This window comes from Apodemus sylvaticus, chromosome 1 (assembly GCF_947179515.1).
Source record: "Apodemus sylvaticus chromosome 1, mApoSyl1.1, whole genome shotgun sequence".
NCBI classification, from domain to species: Eukaryota; Metazoa; Chordata; class Mammalia; order Rodentia; family Muridae; genus Apodemus; species Apodemus sylvaticus.
This window is the reverse complement of record NC_067472.1, coordinates 44795724-44813898: the sequence shown is the minus strand read 5'-3', so window position 1 is coordinate 44813898 and position 18175 is coordinate 44795724. Positions and strand designations below refer to the sequence as shown.

Sequence of the window (18175 nt, the reverse complement as noted above, 5' to 3'; positions counted from 1 at the left end):
TCTCTGGGCTGTATCCATGCCTTCCCTGTTTGTTCATTTTTACTTTTCTAACTTGTCTCAGATAGCAGCAAAACAGGCAGAACCGAAATCATCCGTTTCACTCCAACCTAAAAATACTTAAGTTGATTATTCTACCTTTTCTAAATCAAATGCCTATGTTTCTAGACCTTTTAAGATTGGTTTGGGTTTTTAAAGATGGTTTGGACTGGTGTTAAAGATGGTTTGGATGATTTTTAAAGATGGTAGGCCACCTAGACCTACCTATGAGATCTTGCCTTAAAAACACAATGTTATAACATCTTAGAAATATTTTATCAACTATGAAAAAAAAACAGGTTTTTATGTTAACTTTCCTTCCTGTAGCTGCAGTAACCATGCAACCTGTCCTCGCTGAATCTCCACCTTGTTCTTCACAGCTATTACTCCATTTCCTTTTCCTTTCTGTTTTTGAATTATCCGATTCACTCCATATCCATTAAGCCTCCCACCCTCACCCCCACCCCCAGCCAGGGTACTAAGAGGTCTTAGAGAAGAGCTAGCAGAAGGTTGGAAGAAGCAGAGGAGTCCTCTTTCTCTTTTGTCTGCTGTCTACACACACCCAGAAGAAACACACCACAATGCTAGACTGCCTGTTTAGCCTGTGCATGTCCCCAGGTTTGATATCTAGAACTATGTGTGATTTCAATTTAAATCCTAAGATACTGAGGGAAACTGTCTTTTGAGTCCCACTATGGAGCAGAGTCAGAACAAAGGAAACCAACAAAATGCCAAGAAGCATTCCTCAAGTTTTCTTCCTTGCATCCTTAGAACCAACCGTCCGGGCCACAAGTCAGGACAACTGTCCAATCTGCTTTCTTTGGCTCACAGCAATTAATACTTTTCAATGGCTTGCCCATATTTAATGCTGGTCCATGTTAGTAAAGGTGGAGAACAGCGGGCACTGGAGGCCTGGCAGCAAAGGTGAGGGTGCCCGTGTACAGTTGTGTATTCCTCCAGCCTCACAGCAAGGGTGGCGCTGACTGCTACATGCCCAGAGATTTCCTTCCTGGCCTTCTCAGGCCTTGCTACCTGTGCCAGCATTGTAAGAATCGAATTTATGACCTTTCAAACAAAACTCCTAGCGTCAAGCACTCTGTTCCAAACACTTGGCAGCCTCGCTGAAATGGCTGAGAGATCTTTTTTAATTCATTCCTGTCTTCAGAGATTCTGGCTGGGGAGCTCAACTTCCTTGTCAACTATCCACAAAATGTACAATTTGACCCTCTGACTGTCCAGACATCTGGGAAGCCTGGAAGCAAGACAGAAGTGGGGAGCAAGACAGAAAAGGGGGGAGCAAGACAGAAAGGGAGGAGGAAGACAGAAAGGGAAAAAGGGGTAAGACAGAAAGGGCCAAAGCAGAAAGAGGGCAAGCATCGAAAGGGGAGGGAGGAAGACAGAAAGGAGGGAACACAGGAAGGGGGAGGGGAAGGCACTATAAACTCTGCACCACTACCCCTCCTCAGGCCTCCCTTCCCTCTCCCTTCTGTTCTTGCTGGGAGTGTATCAGGCCCTGCAAACCTATGGCTGCAGGAGAATGCTCAGAAATGCTTTCAAAAGCTAAGACAGGGCTTAGTGAGCATGATTGTATTTCACAGCTGTTAAAAATGGGGCCCGAAGCCTCCAATAAGGAAGGTTCCCTCAAATCCTCTCTGTTCCCCCACACCACCCATATCCTCTCTACTTACCATCAGATCCAAGCCTACTCTGCTTCTCCAAGCAGTTTTCGTGTCTAGTAATAACTTTCATTACTGGTGCAGAGTGATGATACAGTTAAAAAACCCAAAGCCTCAGGGCTGTCCCAGGGCAGCACAGGTACTCTGGCCTTGTAGAAATACATGGGGAAGCCACTGACTTCAGCACATTCCAGCTCCATGGACGGCTGAGTCCAGACAAATCTAGGAGATGTTCTGAGACTTATAAAAACCTGTCTACACAACAAAGTTAAACTATTATGCCATTACCACATTTAAAATGGAAAACTAGAACAGTGACCACACCCATGCACAGACACACACACACACACACACACAAAGGCACACACATACCAGCAGAATGAGAGCCTGCTGGGAAATGAAAATACCACATTGCCTTGTAGAGGAAGCATTTGAACTTAGGGTAAGACTAATGTTTAAGATGCACCAACCCAGATGGAAATTCATTTTTGACAGCAGCAGCAGCAGCAGCAACAACAACAAGTCACTGCTGACCTTGGGTGCTTGGATGCACCCACTTCTTCCTAAAGGTTTCTTTACCTACAAAGTCACTTTGCAGATTCTGTGTCAACAGCTTATTTGCACGCATTTGATATATTCAGGGATTCTAAGTGCATGGATAGCTTATTTGCATGCACAAGTAGGAGATTCTGACCAGGGCGAGAACAGAGCTAACTGATGTGCTGTATCCTCCATGGGTCACTTAAAGATCAGTTGACAATGAGCGAGTATTCTGGAATTACAAAATGAATCTTTGGTGAAAAGGGAGTTAGCAGATGTGAAGTTGATCTGTGCAACTCTTTCACAATATGTAGAGAGGTGTAGCTGTCAATTTTGAGGCAAACACACACACACACACACACACACACAGAGAGAGAGAGAGAGAGAGAGAAAGGCTGGAGAGATGGCTCAGTGGTTAAGAGCACCGACTGCTCTTGCAATAGTCCTGAGTTCGAATCTTAGCAACCACATGCTGTCTCACAACTATCTGTAACAAGATCTGATACCCACTACTAGAGTCTCTGAAGACAGCTATAGTGTACTTACATATAATAAATGAGATAGAGAAAGAGAGAGAGAGAGGGAGAGAGAGAGATCCATTAAAACTAAAACAGAAGAGAGCACACATCTAAAACTCAAATTTTAGTTTGAAAATTTGAAAATTTCAAGGCAGCAAGCTGGAACACAAAGGAACTAGAATTATTTTTTTCATTTTTCTGCCAGTTTATCTCTCATTAATTTCTTCCCCCATCCTTCCCTCCGATGATAGACAACTCTTGAATGCTTAGTTCTTATCAGAGGAAATGGCTTATGTACAAATGTAGCCAACAGGGCAGTATGCCGATGACTTGAAGCCTTGACCTTAATCCTGGGCTGCTCCGACTTGGCGCCAGTTGCTTCTCCAGGAGAATAAGCCAAGTGTTCCCATATTCACACAGCTGTTGCCCCACCCCTGACATTCCACTCTATGATTCAGGAAGGCAAAAGGAGAGGCGGTGCCGGGAAGGGGAGGCAGGAGGATTAAAATTCACAAGTTAATACAGAGGCATTTTGCCTTATTTCACATGAACTTCCTTATTACCCTTAGATCTAGAAATACTCTCTTTAGCAGAGCCACAGGGGCTATGCCAGTATTGCCTAGGAAAGAGATTGAATGGAAGGAGCCTGGGATTTCATGACATTTGGGCAGTTCACCACTGAGACAGTCAGCCATCCCTGTGATGGAGAAAAAGAAAGAGTTCCTTTTAGTCCCGGTCTGTAGTACAAGTTGAGCCTGTCCTGGATTCAGGTGATCAATCTATAAGAGATCTAAATATGAGAAAAGAACTAGAAAAGATGAAAGATAGAAAGGCCAGAACCTTCCAGATAAAAATCTAACATGAAAAAAAAAAAAAAGCTGTTCTCCTGAGATCCATACACACACATACACAGAGAGAGCATGGCTGCCTAATGTCTGTTTATATTTGGATACTTTTTCCCTTAAAATGCCCTACGTCTCTAGTCAAAAACTTGTGATTTAAGTTTTCTGTTTCTTGGAAAAGATGAAATATAAAAAGAGAGAAATGGTCCCTGCTCACCTGTTCTGCCCTACATGTGCCTGGATAACAGGCCACATGAGAGACTTCTACACGATGTCCTAGAGATGGTGCCTCCTGGACTCTATCACTCTCTACCCTATGTTTTGAGAGAGTTGCTAGTTGAACCTAGAGCTCACTGCTTTGACTAAACTTACTGGACAGAGAGCCCCTAGGTGCAGCTATCTTTCTCCCTGCCCCAGCCCTGGGGTCATAGACATGTGTGTGCCCAGACATACATGGCTTTTATATAAGTACAAAGCATCTGATGAGGGTGTTCATAACTTTGGCTGTGGCTAGCAAAGATGTATACAAGATTAATTAATAAACTCTTAGAGGGGCTAGAGAAGTAACTGCACATACAAGTGTCTGTATAGCTCTTACACAGGACTTGCTTTGGGCCCCAGGACTCATACAGGATAGAACTCACCCACCAGCAGCCCCAGCTTCAGGGTATCCAACACCCTCTCTGGACACTCTGGGCACCTGCACAGACCCACACATTACCACACACACACATACACACATTTTAAAATTAAGTACTTAAAAAGACAGAAGCTCTGAGAATGAGAGTAGACTGTTATTTCCAAAGAGTTTGCTTCTCTGGAGAATCATTGCCACTTACACCAAAAAACAACAACAACAAAAAAAAAAACCAAACAAACAACAAACAACAACAAAAAAATCCAGGATGATTGCTTGAGGGCATGACTGTGGGTAAAGTCATAAAGACATGATCTGAAAGTCTAGCCAGAAAAAGCAAGCTCTGGGTTCAATGCGATACTATCTCATAAACTAAGGTAAAAAGTAAAAGATCTAATGTAGAAACCTAGAGGAAGATATCCTATATTGGCCTTTGGCTTCTACATGCACAAGCAGCTAAGAATACTTTCACATGTGTGCATAACACACATACAGAGAGAGAGAGAGAGAGAGAGAGAGAGAGAGAGAGAGAGAGAGAGAGAGAGAAAGAGAGAGAGAGGGAGAGAGAGAGAGAAATGGAAAAGCTATTGTCCCACTGCTTTAGAATGTGCCAACACTTCCTGCCAGACTATGTTGTTATTATGCCAGTGCTGTCATCTCAGAAGTCTGTGAATCCCTGTCATTTAAAATGATAATCACAATGCCATGTTAATGTGTGGGAGTGAAAGCTATTCTTACTCTCAAGGTCCATGAGCCCCAGCTGACCGCACAACTTCCTTAGAATCAAGAGGGTTATTCTCACAATGTTGCTGCTTTGGCCTTTACTTCTTTGGAACCCTCTAAGTAAACTCAGAAGGAGCCACGGAATTTAGTAGCGCAAACAAAGCCGAGACTGTTTGGTGTGTGTATCTCTTCAACCAACCTGCCATTTTCCCTTTCTTGAGAAGGTGGGACTTAAAATTAACATGAAGCTAACTTCACCGATGTCCTCCGTCAAGCCATTCCCCATAGTGCGATCCCATAGATGTGCCCCTGCTCTAGCACACCAACTACTCCACCGTATGTTAAGGAGTGACTGGCATGCCGGCGCAATCATCTCATCCTCTCATGAGGTTAACTCAGACTGAAGCACGCAAGGCAAGCACATGGAAATTTACATAATGCTATGGCTTTGGTGTGTCATGGTCCACAAGATTTTGGACCCAAAAGCCTGGTCGCTAACGAGATGTTTAAGAAGTGAGGGCTTTGTGGGAGGCCAGTAAGTCCCATGAGAGCATTATTTTAAAAGACTGTTCTACTCACTGGCTTCCTGTCTTGCCATGTAAAATCTCTCACATATATTCTCCCCTTAATGCCATGAATAAGGCAACACAATCATGTGGAATGTTACCAGAGATAATACTATGTTTCTTGTTCAGCCTTCAAAACCAAGTGCTAAGGAAATGCCTCTCCATCTTATCTGGCCTCAAGCATTTGGTTATAGCAAAGGAAAACAGACTGTGTATATATTATCTTTAAATGTCTCCCTACCAAATATTTATTAAGTAATTACAGATTTACAGAGAAATGACAACTTTACTTACTTAATTAATTACTAACTTACTTTAAGGTAAAATCATACTATGTATCCAAGGCTGCCCTCAAAATTATACTCCTCCTGCTTCAGTCTCCTGAATGCTGAAATTATCAGCATGCCCACACTCAGTGAAAAGCAGCAGTTTTAAAGTAGAGAGTGCATATGTGCATAACACACACACACACACACACACACACACAGGGAGAGAGAGAGAGAGAGAGAGAGAGAGAGAGAGAGAGAGAGAGAGAGAGAGAGAGAGAATGGAAAAGTTATTGTCCCACTACTTTAGAATGTGCCAACACTTCCTGCCAGACTATGTTGTTATTATGCCAGTGCTGTCATCTCAGAAGTCTGTGAATCCCTGTCATTTAAAATGATAATCACAATCACAATGCCATGTTAATGTGTGGGAGTGAATAAGGTTAAAGTCAACATCTACACTAGAATAAACTACTATCATAAGGTTAAAGTCAACATCTACAATAGAATAAACTACTATCCTTTGTCTTCCTCTACAGATGCGGAGAAAGGTACACCTGCCCCTGTGCTATGTGGCCAAATGTAAATCCACTCGGAGAGTGACTTGCATCTTTAATATATTGTGTTAAATTACTAGGTGAAACTCTTCCAAAGAAGTGAAAGCTGGAGACTATAAAGGAGTGATGAAGACTTGGGAGCCATGGGACACTTCGGTGTGATCCTGGACCACAGAAGGCACTGAGAATGTAAAGCCTGTATATTAGGTAACAACACCAAGCCAATGCTGACATCCAGACTTCCATTATTGTGCTTTCGGTGATAGTGTAGAGTGCCCTTATGTTTAATGAATGCACCCTGGGGTTGTTTTCTAATGTAGTACTCTTGGCTATTTGTTTGTTTAGTACTGTTGTGAACCAGGTATGGGATCTCATGCTTGCTATGCAAAGGAGTCTACCTCATCCCTGGCTCTCAGGATTTATAGGAGTTTGAATCGAAGGAATCTATTTGCATCTCCCTTCTGAATGTTCAGGAAATATCCATGGGAATGTGTGTGACTGTGTCTGTGTGTACACAGATTCAGACTAGAAGGGAAACTTGACAGCATGGGGAATCCAGAAACCTATTTTTTACAGCTTAATTCTAAATTAAGTGAGTTTTGTTTTGTCTTCTCAAGTTTGAAAATAAAAAATGCTAATTGAGCTTCTCGGAGGGAGTTGGAGGAGGAAAGCACCTTCTATCTCCTATTCCCCAAACCCCAACACTGAGAAGCGTCATCCTATCCTGGATCCTAACCCTGACAGTAACTCGGGAAGAATCAAGAGCCTGCCATGGGTCTGGAGACACTAGGGGCTCAAAAGCATATCCAGTGAATCAGTGGACTACAGCAATACAAAGAAAAGGTAGAAACCCAGTTCTGTGGTAGTCTGGGTGGCTGTTATAGGCAGACCTGCAAGGCTGGAGATTAGGGCATAGCCCTACTTTTGGATGTCCCTTTTAATAGGAGGCAGACCAACACAGGAACTGCTGGGGTGGCTTACCTGGCCTTACACTCCTGGAGTCTTTGAAAAGCGTAGGTATTTAGCTACTGGATGTCCCAGGATCCAAGGTGTCTATAGGATCATACACAAGCTATTTCTTGCACAGAGATGGGGGGCATGGGGGAGAAAACCAAGATGCCTAAGATAATTAAGGATGCAAATAGCTCTTTATGTAGTAAATTCTCAGGTAAACAAAGTCTCAACATATTCCGTTCGTAATTGGCAAGACAACTTTTCAAATTCACATGGACTTTGCACATGACGTTTGAAACAGAAGTCATGCTGATTGCCAAAGTTCAGGACTGTTGCTCAACAGATGAAAGAACTATGACTGCTTTCAAAGCATAGCAAATTCAAACTGTCCCAACAGATTACCTCTCCAGAAGAATTACTCGAAATAGAAATAAATATGTACACATCATCTGCACACCGCTGAAGTGAACATATTAGGGGAGGTCTCTATGCCACACAGAAGGGAGGAGGCTGAAAGAAATGTACTTTCTCTAACTACTGAAATACAATTTCACAGTCATGAACACTGTGCCATAATATCCCAAGGAAATATTCCAAGGCAAATTTAAACAGAGTGTGGTAACGGAAGCAGTCCTCATAGGCTCACAAGGAATGGCACTATTCAGATGTGTGGCCTTGTTGCAGTAAGTGTGGCCTTGTTGAGGGAAGTATGGAACTAGGGTGGGATTTGTGATTTCAAACACTCAAGCCAGGCCCAGTGTCATTCTTTCTCTCTCTGCTGTCATGCCAGCCTATCTGGTTGTAGAACTCTGAGCAACCTCTCCAGTACTATGTCTACCTGCATGCTGCCATGCTTCCTGCCATGAGGATAATGTATTACACTTCTGAACTGTAAGCCAGTCCCAGCTAAGAGTTTATAAGTTCCTTTATAAGAGTTGCTATGGTCATGGTGTCATTTCACAGCAGTGGAAACCCTAAGACATAAACTAAACCATAGCCCATAACAGAAGGCCAGACTTCCAACCATACATTGACTTGCACATGAATCCATGTAAGATCCTCTTTAACAAGGAATTCAGTTTTCCAAGAGCGTCTAGCTGAGGCTGCTATGCTGGCTGGCAGGAAATTGTTTGTTGATTTATTTGAGAATGAGTTCCATGGCAAACCAAAGTCAAATGGAGGAGAAGAGGCAAAATAGCATAATTACTGAATTATGTACCATAATAAACCCAAAGAGGGTCTAAGATATGTTGGCATGGACAGGCGCCTTTGTTTCTTCATTATTCAACACATATTGAAGAACTGATTTTATGGAGGTCAGTTTCTTTCTCCAATGTAATTAGTAAGGACAGCTACTTAACTTGAGGTCAGTGTCATAGCTGTCATCTCTTACTTTGTCCCCAATTCTTCTTAGTTTACCATATCTTATGCCAAAGTCACCTCATGTTATCACAATGGGAGACTCAGTGCTGGTCATTACTTCCTTGACCAGAAGCATACTGCTTTACAGCCCCAAAGGACCAAGTACAAGAAGAAAATGGAGAAATCCCCAAGAGTAGGAGCTGGCTTTTGTTCCCATGGGTGCAAGCATGCTTTCTGTCCCAGACATGGCTTGGTTCTAGACTATCAATACTAAGAAAAATAGCAAGTATGAATGTGAGTCAATAGTGCCTTAAGGGAACTAGGGAAAAATATCACCCATGGATCTCGCAGTACCTAAAGCTGCATGCATAGAGAGAGATAGCATATTCTTCCTTTAGACATGTTCAACTGATCTCTTCTCCAGATGTGGACCCTCTCAATTATGCATAAAAGCTTATACCTATAGCGACACCTGAGATGCTCCACACATGGGATGACTGTGGCATGTTGGTAAAAATCAAGCCATTGAGTAATGTGCCCCTAGGGCAGATAGATACTGAACCAAAGGGTACTGTGACAGAGGTGGAAACAGGAGCCTCATGCTCGGCCACTGGCTCCTAGTGTTATTGCCAATGAAAAATGCAGAAGCATTGCTTCTTGGCCCCCATCCAACTGGGTGTTCTTACCTTTGGTTCCATTGAAATGAAACTGTGGGTTCCTCTGCTGGAGAGAACAGACCTTTTAATGGTCCTACTATGGTAGAAGTGATAGTAGTCCTTCAGAGCACCGATCTGTGGCAAGAAGACCAAAGTAAATATGTTAATTCCCGAACACAGTATTTGTCCATGTTTTTTTTTTTTTTTTGTTAAAATAAGAGCACAAAACAAAATGGCCCATAAATTATGCAGCTGCCTGATATACTTAAATGTCACTTGAACCTTGGTGGTCACTTTTCAAAAGAAGGACATCCGATATGAAATATGAGTGTCCTTGAGGCGCTGGCTGCAGAGCTAACGATTCTATTGGGGCAGTTAGCTTCTCCATATCGCCTGTTTAATGTTTAATTTATATGCAGCATTTTAAGTAATGCTATATCAATCTATATCCAAATGTGGGAAAGAAGGAAGAAGTCAAATAGCTTTCTAGTTATAAAAACACATTGCATTCTGTTTGCTGTGAGGGCTGGTCAACAAAGGATGCCAATGGGTTATTTATACAGTTGATCTGAAACACGTCTTAAACAGTTGATCATTCACACAGATAGCAGCACTACTTAGATCAAGAGACAGTACGCACAGCCCTCAAGTGGAGTAGTACCTCCCAGAAAAATCTTTGAGCTTATTCTGAGGATAAATGGCTTTATCTACTTTACCTTATATCCTTTTCTTTTAACATGATTTGGTTTCCTCATTTTCATTCTTTCTTGGTTAAAACCAGTAGGCCTGTAAATATGTCTTGCTTACTTTGAAAACAAATGAACAAAATGTTCAACAACTGTAATCTTGTGGCAGGAGTTGGTAAAGTGCTTGATATACAACATGAGGACTCATGTCTGGATTCCCAGCAAAAACGTACAAGTTAGATATGCCAGTGTATGTATAGAAAGAAGCCCATTGCTCAAGGACGGGAATGCAGAGACACCAGAGTCTTTGAGACTTGTTGGCCAGCTAGCCACCTAGTTCAGCTGATCAGTGAGCTCCGGGTTCACTGAAAGGCCCTCTTCTAAAATAAGGTATAGACAAGATGGCTCACCAAAGGCACTTGCCTTTGCAAGCTCAATTCCTGGGATTTGATCCCTTGAACCCATAAAGGTGAAAGAAAAGAAACACGTCTATAAAGTTATCCCCTGGTATGCCCCACTTCACTATAAGACTCATGCACACCCAATCCCCTACATACAATCAAACATAAAGCAACAATAATAAATAAATGTATGATGGAGAACAACTAAGGGAGGTCATTTCTGGCCTCTTTACATACCTGTCTCCATGTGTTTACACACACACACACACACACACACACACTCTGGTGGATCACCCAGTGAGAACTGAACCCAATCTCACAGGCAGGGCTTGTGTCTAGTATCTCATTCCAGCTGATACCCCAGCTGAACAGCATGTACTCTTGAGCCCGTGTTTCCTTTTTGGTAAAATTGGATTTTGAGCTAGTTAATTTCTAAGACCACTGCAGTGCTCATATTCCATTCTTTAGCAGTGACACTTTCCTTGCTTCAGGCAAATACAATAAATGTCTAATTCTCTAGACACTCTTGGCTCTACACTACAGGAATGACCACTGTGGTTGGTGATGGTGTCCAGCTGGTACAACGTAGACCTTGGCTTTTCTTCATTAAAATGTCATTGGCCCGGGTTAATTTTTTTTTTATCATTAAAGGGTGTTTTCTAAGGTCCATCTCCTTTTATGCTCTCACCACATATTTTGTGTGATTTAGATATTGTCTCCTTGTGAGACTTTGTGATGTTGCCATATCGTTAAAACTTGAGAGGAGAGCCTGAAGCCTCACATTTTTTTTATTCAAATGGATAATATCCTGATCTACAAAAATGCCTCGAAAAATAAGTGAGTATAAAACCAAGGGAGTCGCAGTGAGTCCCCCATCTCAGTGCTCCTCAGCAAGAGGAGAAGGCAGTGAGTCCTCCATCTCAGTGCTCCTCAGCAAGAGGAGAAGGCAGTGAGTCTTCCATCTCAGTGCTCCTCAGCAAGAGGAGAAGGCAGTGAGTCCTCCATCTCAGTGCTCCTCAGCAAGAAGAGCAGGCAGTGAGTCCTCCATCTCAGTGCTCCTCAGCAAGAGAAGTAGGCAGTGAGTCCTCCATCTCAGTGCTCCTCAGCAAGAGAAGCAGGCAGTGAGTCCTCCAGTGAGCACACACACACACACACACAACATACACACACACACACACACACACACACACACACACAAGGTTTTTAAAAAAGGAATATTTATAGGTTAGAATGGCAAAATGGATGTTAGAATATGAGGTGTCTGGTCAAGTCACTGCTTGGCACACAGCCATTGTTGGAAGCTTATTAGCTTTGCTTCTCTCATCTTTTGTAATTCATCTCTCACCTCTCTTCCCTCATCAGGATTACCCTGGCCTGCACTGTCATTAGCCCTTCTCATCCCGCCCTCACTGGCAAACACCAAATGAGATGACAACACTGGTATGTAGGCAGTGAAGGTTATGCAAGAATACAGTGAGATGGGGTTTGAAGAGACTAAACTGCATCTTAACCTTGCACACCATCTGTCTATTTCTAAAGGTGCATTGTGCAGATTGTTACCTATAAACCAATGTCAGAGCAAACTCTGAAAATATTCAAAACACCCAGATGCCATCAAGAGGTCATTAATCCTTCCTACATAAGCAAAAGTAGTTCCAACCCCAAGATATAGTGAGATAAAAATAAAGAGAAGCACACACCCTATCATATGGTCCAATTGTTGCAAAAAGGAAAAAGAAAGTATGTATAGTTGTATATCATTGCAAAACTATTTTTAAAAATAAAAATCATCAGTAGGAGGTGAGGCCCTAGGGCCTGAGGGTGATCGATTCCCCAGTGTAGAGAAATGCCAGGGATGGGAGTAGATGGATGGGTGTGGGAGCACCCTCATAGAGGCAGGGGGAGGAGGGATGGGATGAGGGATTTCCGAAGGGGAGACCTGGAAAGGGGAAAACATTGGAAATGTAAATAAAGAAAATATCCAATCAAAAAGAAAATTGTATCCCTCCAAAATAAAAATAAATAAAATTCAAAAAACTGAGGAGACCTTCTTTTCATTGTTCATGCACATAGCTTTTTCGTGATTAAAAAGAAACTCATTAAAAATTAAAGAAGTTCCTTTGAGACGTGCACAGAGCAAGTGCAGAACCTCACAGCTGGTTCACATCCTGAGAATGTGTGTCTGGAACACAAAGCTATAAATGGGAAGGCTGTATCCTAGCCAACTCTCCTGAAGGTCAGGGACTGTTACCCAGATGGGTAGGGGGCATTCCTAGAGTCAGAGGACAGAAAGGACCAGCGAACTCACAGTAGCCACTGTTGCCTACACTAGAGCTGCCCAAGATCTAGCCAGTTAGCATTCCACAAGAAGGGGAAAGGCACCCCAAGCTCCACCTCTGACAGAGGAGTTCCTGATAGCTGAAGGCTTTCATAGTAAGGAGAGTCAATTTTTTTAAGAGTGTGGTCAACCTCCAGTGGATGGCCCCACCCATGTGAAAATAAGGACAGCACAAATTTGACTCTTTGTTGGTTATTTAAAAACAACAACAATAAAAACTAGGATACAAAACTGGGAGGCATACAGGGAGTAGGGGAGGATCTGAGAGGAGTTGGCAGGGTAGGGAGTGGAGGGGAAATGATCAAATGTCTCATATATATATATATATATATATATATATATATACATACATTTGTGTATGTGTGTTATAAAACTCTAATAATAAAAATATTCCTATTTTTTTTTAAAAAAAAAGAACTGAAATAGCACACATGCAAATCGGATACTGATTCTACTACTAAGCTGTGTGGTGTCACACTGTAGCTCTTTGGTTGATGCCTCATTTACCACAGCTAAACTTGTTCTAGGGATCTTACTCCTCTCCTAGATATTATCAGATTTAGCCTAATCCCCAAGAGTTCTAGAAGCTAAATATCATTAGCTCTAATTGACTTAAGGAGCATCCGGGGCTCTGGGAATATCCAAACACATACTGCTGTGATTAAGTGCTTGGTAAATATCCACTAGCATTATGGTGAGCCTAGTTCAGTTCTGTCATGGATTCTGTCCATGACCTTAAATGATGCAGTGCAGCATCCTTCTGGAAGGTCTTCCCGAAGAGCACAACTATGATGCTAAACTCTACTTGTGCGGCAAGCAACCAGTCATGGCACAGATCATACCAGCCAGACATAAAGCAAAATCAAGCATCACCAGGCCTGTTCTTGAAGAACCTGCTCAGGACCATGACAGAGATCTTAGCATCTGCTTCCTAGCTGCCTGAACACTCTCTGATACTTCACAGGTGGTGATGTTTTTGCCATTGCTGTTTAGGTAAGCTGGCAAGAAACTGCAGATTGTGTAAGAGTTATACCCGTGGATATACATATAGTTATACATATAGGAGTTTCCTAATCCCTTAGCTTTCTGGTTGTGGACCGGGTTATAACTTTGCAAAAACCAAGGGCAGTAGTGAAAGCTTGCCCCTCCTTGTTTTCTCTATTAATAGAACCACCTTCTAAATTAGCTGACTACAGACTGCATTCTCTTATCGCACGCTTCTCTGACAACTCCAAAGTGGACATGCTGGAACTTCTTTTAAACTATCTATCCCTTTAGACAATCAGCTCAGAGATGCTCTACTGCCTAACTCTAGAGCCATTGCTATTGGCAAAAATGAGACAAAAGCTCCTGGATGACCCACTGTGTCCACTCTGACATCCTGTAGATCACAAGGTGCTGTTCATGCAACTGTACCACTCTTGTCTCTCAAATACTTATGTTAGCTGGAATGATCATTACAAATGCACCATGGGTGCAAGGTTGTGCCAAACCCCTGCCTAAAACCCTCTTGTAGTTTCTTTTGTTCTTAAATAATATCAGTCAGTCTTTCACGGTATTTCTAAAGGTCAGTCAGAAAGGAATATCATAGCAAACACACTTATACAGGAGCTATTTGTTATGCTTTAGCAAACTCACTGAGTGGATATAATCAGGACCTGAAGGACCTGTCCCAGGCTCCCTCTGCAATCTAACATCTTGTCGCCGTTTTCTCAATTCCAGTCATGCTGTCCACCTACCTTTACTTCCACAACTCAACTATGTTTGCTAACACCTCCACCAAATATCACCCTCAACACCTCTTTCTCATCCTTTACGCCACTCGCCAAAATGGGGTAACAGCTCTATTATATCATTTTGGAACCATAAAATGTGCCTGTAGTTAAGGCCCGATTGGCACAGGTATCAATCTAAGACTGGAACCTCCTCATCTGCCTGCACGCTCCACTGAGGCTGTGACATGTCTGTTCCGAGCCCAACACAAACAGGATCATGGAAGAGCTTGCTGAAGGATCTAAAAATCATAAGCATCAAATTGCTAAAACCATATACAATAGAGCGCCATATGGTTCATAATCTCTAGTAAGTCTATCCAACTGAGACTGATTTCAACAAAAATGGCTTCACTTGGCCTTAACTGAGGTACTGAGCCTGCCAAGGTTATGTGATTGTGACAACTGTGGGTTGAGACACTGTTGTTTCCAAAACAGCAGCAGAAGGAATGATGTACATTGATCCAATTATTTTGTTTCATCCAAACAAAACAATTCATTGCCTTCCAAAAAAGAAAACATACATGTATAAGCATATTTATTTTGCATTTATTAATATGAATGTCCCTTCTTGGCAAGATGTTTGTCTTTTATATTCTTTAGATAGAACTGATCCTGCTGAGGGCATTTAAGAAACATTAAGAAGAAAAAAGCTGTAACATGTTGTGAGTTATTTTTAAAAAGACATGAAACTAAACAGTAATATTATCTATAAGCATCTCCATCTAGATTTTCTGGAGCAATGGAAGACAAAAGATGAGTGTGTTTATATCATATAAAAGCAACAGGGACCTGAACAGGGGACAGAATATAACTGATACAGGGATGCTGTATTAATATTTCAGGAACAAATGGGATATATGAAGTGTGAAACCAACAGCAGACATATTAAGGTCGAACCTTTCCTCTGTGTAAAGGAAAAGAGTAATGACCTTGGTCCTCAAAAGTACATTTTCTGCACAACTCTACAATTCTCGTCTGCCTAACAGCCAGCTCCCCTAAGATGAATTTCATTCTTTGTTCCTAATTCTCTCAAGCTTTGAAAGTGTCATCTTTTGAAAGTAGCCTCTCACTAAGGTACCCAGAATTTCCTTGCCACTATACTCTCAGCAACAAAGCATATTCTGAAGAAAGAATTTCCCACACTATTTTATACTAAGGTATGAATAACTGACTACAGAACTCAGCATCTTGGATTTTCCAGGCACAACTATATTTGGCCAGATAAGTATGAATGAAGTAAGATAATTGGGCAGAATCACCAGTGATAATTTGTTTAAGCTCTTCAGATCTAACAGAAGGTGAGAACGTTCCTCATAGCCCTGACTCCTCCCATCACAGGTAAGATACAACACAGATAAGATAGAGTTGTGTGTGCCAGGCCCCACTCATATGCTGACTTTGTTCCTGATAAAGAACTGTGTGGCCTTCCATAGATCACTAATCACCAATACTTCCTTCCACCTGTGCTCATAGTTAAAAATTATCAGCATCGTCTCCCTGCAAATGGTTCTGTATTGTCACTCGACAGGGCTCTGTAGAAGGAACCTTGCAGAAGCCTGCCCAGGAATGATATATGCCCTGCAGTGGGAAACCGGACAATCTCAGGCAAAGCAGAACAGGCAGATAACCAGTTAGTACTTGATGGTAAGCCTATCAATCATCTCTCCTGGGCTACCTGTCTGCCTGGTTTTCACTCTTGCTTCTTAGGTTAACAGATTTCCCCAAATACTTCATTTCCTTTTTTGAAAAATAATTTATTATAACTCCATCCCACAAATTAAAATGGTCAGACATTGAAATAGACATTGCATAAAAGACAACATAAATTGCATCCAAATAAGCACATACACACAAAAAAAAGTTCAAATGAAAATGAAAATCTCATAACTGCACAATACAAGAATGGCTAAACAAGACAGGCTAACAATGCCAGATTCTAAGAAAATCACTGAACATCAGAATAATACATTGTCAGTAATCATGGAAAATAGTTCAGTATCTCTCGAAATTTTTTTGACAATGTCTTATAAAACCTTCCTTATAATATAGACACAATCTTTCTAGGAATGTAGCTAAAGTTTGAAATATATTTTCAAACAAAAAAATCTACACACAAATATTCCAAGGCAATTTCTTAATCACAGCCACAAAGTAGAGAGTCTAACTGCCCATCAACAAACAGGGAAATAAGTTATGACATATCCATTTATCTGAAAGGTACTCAGGCTGGGCATGGCATCGCATCTGTAATCTGAGAACTTGGAAGATGGAGGCAGAATGTTTAGGGTTCAAGGCCAGCCTGAACTACATAAAGAGCTCAAAACTAGCCTCAGACCCCTGGTCTCTATCGTGTAGTGCTGCTTTGAGGCAGTCATTGCTGGCAGAAGCGGTGACTGGAAGCAAACTTTGAGGGATACAGCCCAGACCCATTTGATGATGCACCAGGAGAATGTCCTATTGTATGCTCCCACAATTTGCAAATAAGCAATGCCAGCCAACAGGCCTTCACTGCCAGCACAGACTGAAATCCCCTAAATTGTAAACCAAAATAAAACCTACCTCCTTGAGCCTGCTTTCAGTCAGGTATTCAGTCACAGCAATGAGAAAAGTAACTGAGAAAGAAACCTAAGAGTTGCACAGAAACCAGACTCAGTGCTTCATGCTTTCAATCCCAGCACTTGGGAGGCAAAGGCAGTAGGATCTCTGTGAGTTTTGAGGCCAGCCTGGTCTATAGAGTGAGTTCCAGGATAGCCAGAACTACATAGTGAGCCCCTGTCTCTAAATAAATAACTAAATGAATAAACGAATAAATAAACCACCACAATAACAATAGAGAGTTACATAGAGTAGAAATGTCTTCTGAAAATAGTTTCAGAAGATTCAAAAAGAAAATATTGCCAAGTGTCCCCTAGACCCTGGGGAGAATTTCTTATAGACTATGAGAGCAAGATAGCTGGCATAAGCCCATTTCTATTGCAATCCCCAGAAAGCTTATAGTAGTGTCTCTGTGTTCACAAGGAGGAGCTTCTTCAAAGGGCTACAATGCTCTAGACAGAGTCTAACTTAAACAAACAGGGCACCCCAGCACCCAGTACACAGACATCAACACACTCAGCATCAACACACAAATACCTTTGACTTTTATTTCAAGCACATTGTTCAAATTTCTCTTGTGATTTCTGTACTCAATTCCTTCAGATTGAGGCTAAGTGTTTGATTAAAAATCAAACAAACAAACAAAAAAAGACCTTTCCAGATGCTTCAAAGGAAGATGTGCTCTCCTGGTAATTCCAGACGTATAACCTCTAAGACAGGCAGGTTTACAGTAGGCTATATAAGAGGTTTCCAAAACATCTACTTCTTAATCATTAGAACTGGGGAATGATGCCTAGTAGGACAAGAGGACTTACTACATATAATTAAGCTGTATATCTTAAGATACGGAGAGTCTCCTGGAGTCTCTGGTAGCTTACTACTCTCACAAGAGTCCTTAAAAAGAAGTCAGGCCATGCCTGTAATCTCAGTTTTTGAGAGGTGGAGGTAGAAGATCCAGAGGTTAAAAGTAAATTTGAAACTACTTTAAGGTTATATGAGATCCTGTCTCAAAATAACACAAATAAGGGGCACGGGCAGCAAAGTACT

General features: G+C 41.8%; 1 protein-coding gene across 2 annotated transcripts in view; it reads right to left on the bottom strand.

Annotated features, from left to right (window-relative positions):
* Positions 1-18175, bottom strand: part of Pcsk5 (proprotein convertase subtilisin/kexin type 5) — a 424235-nt gene that overhangs the window by 369097 nt on the left and 36963 nt on the right. For both annotated transcript variants that reach the window (XM_052188627.1, XM_052188618.1), the window contains exon 2: positions 9364-9468. In XM_052188627.1, coding sequence (XP_052044587.1) covers positions 9364-9468 — 105 coding nt within the window. The remainder of the gene's footprint in view (positions 1-9363; positions 9469-18175) is intronic.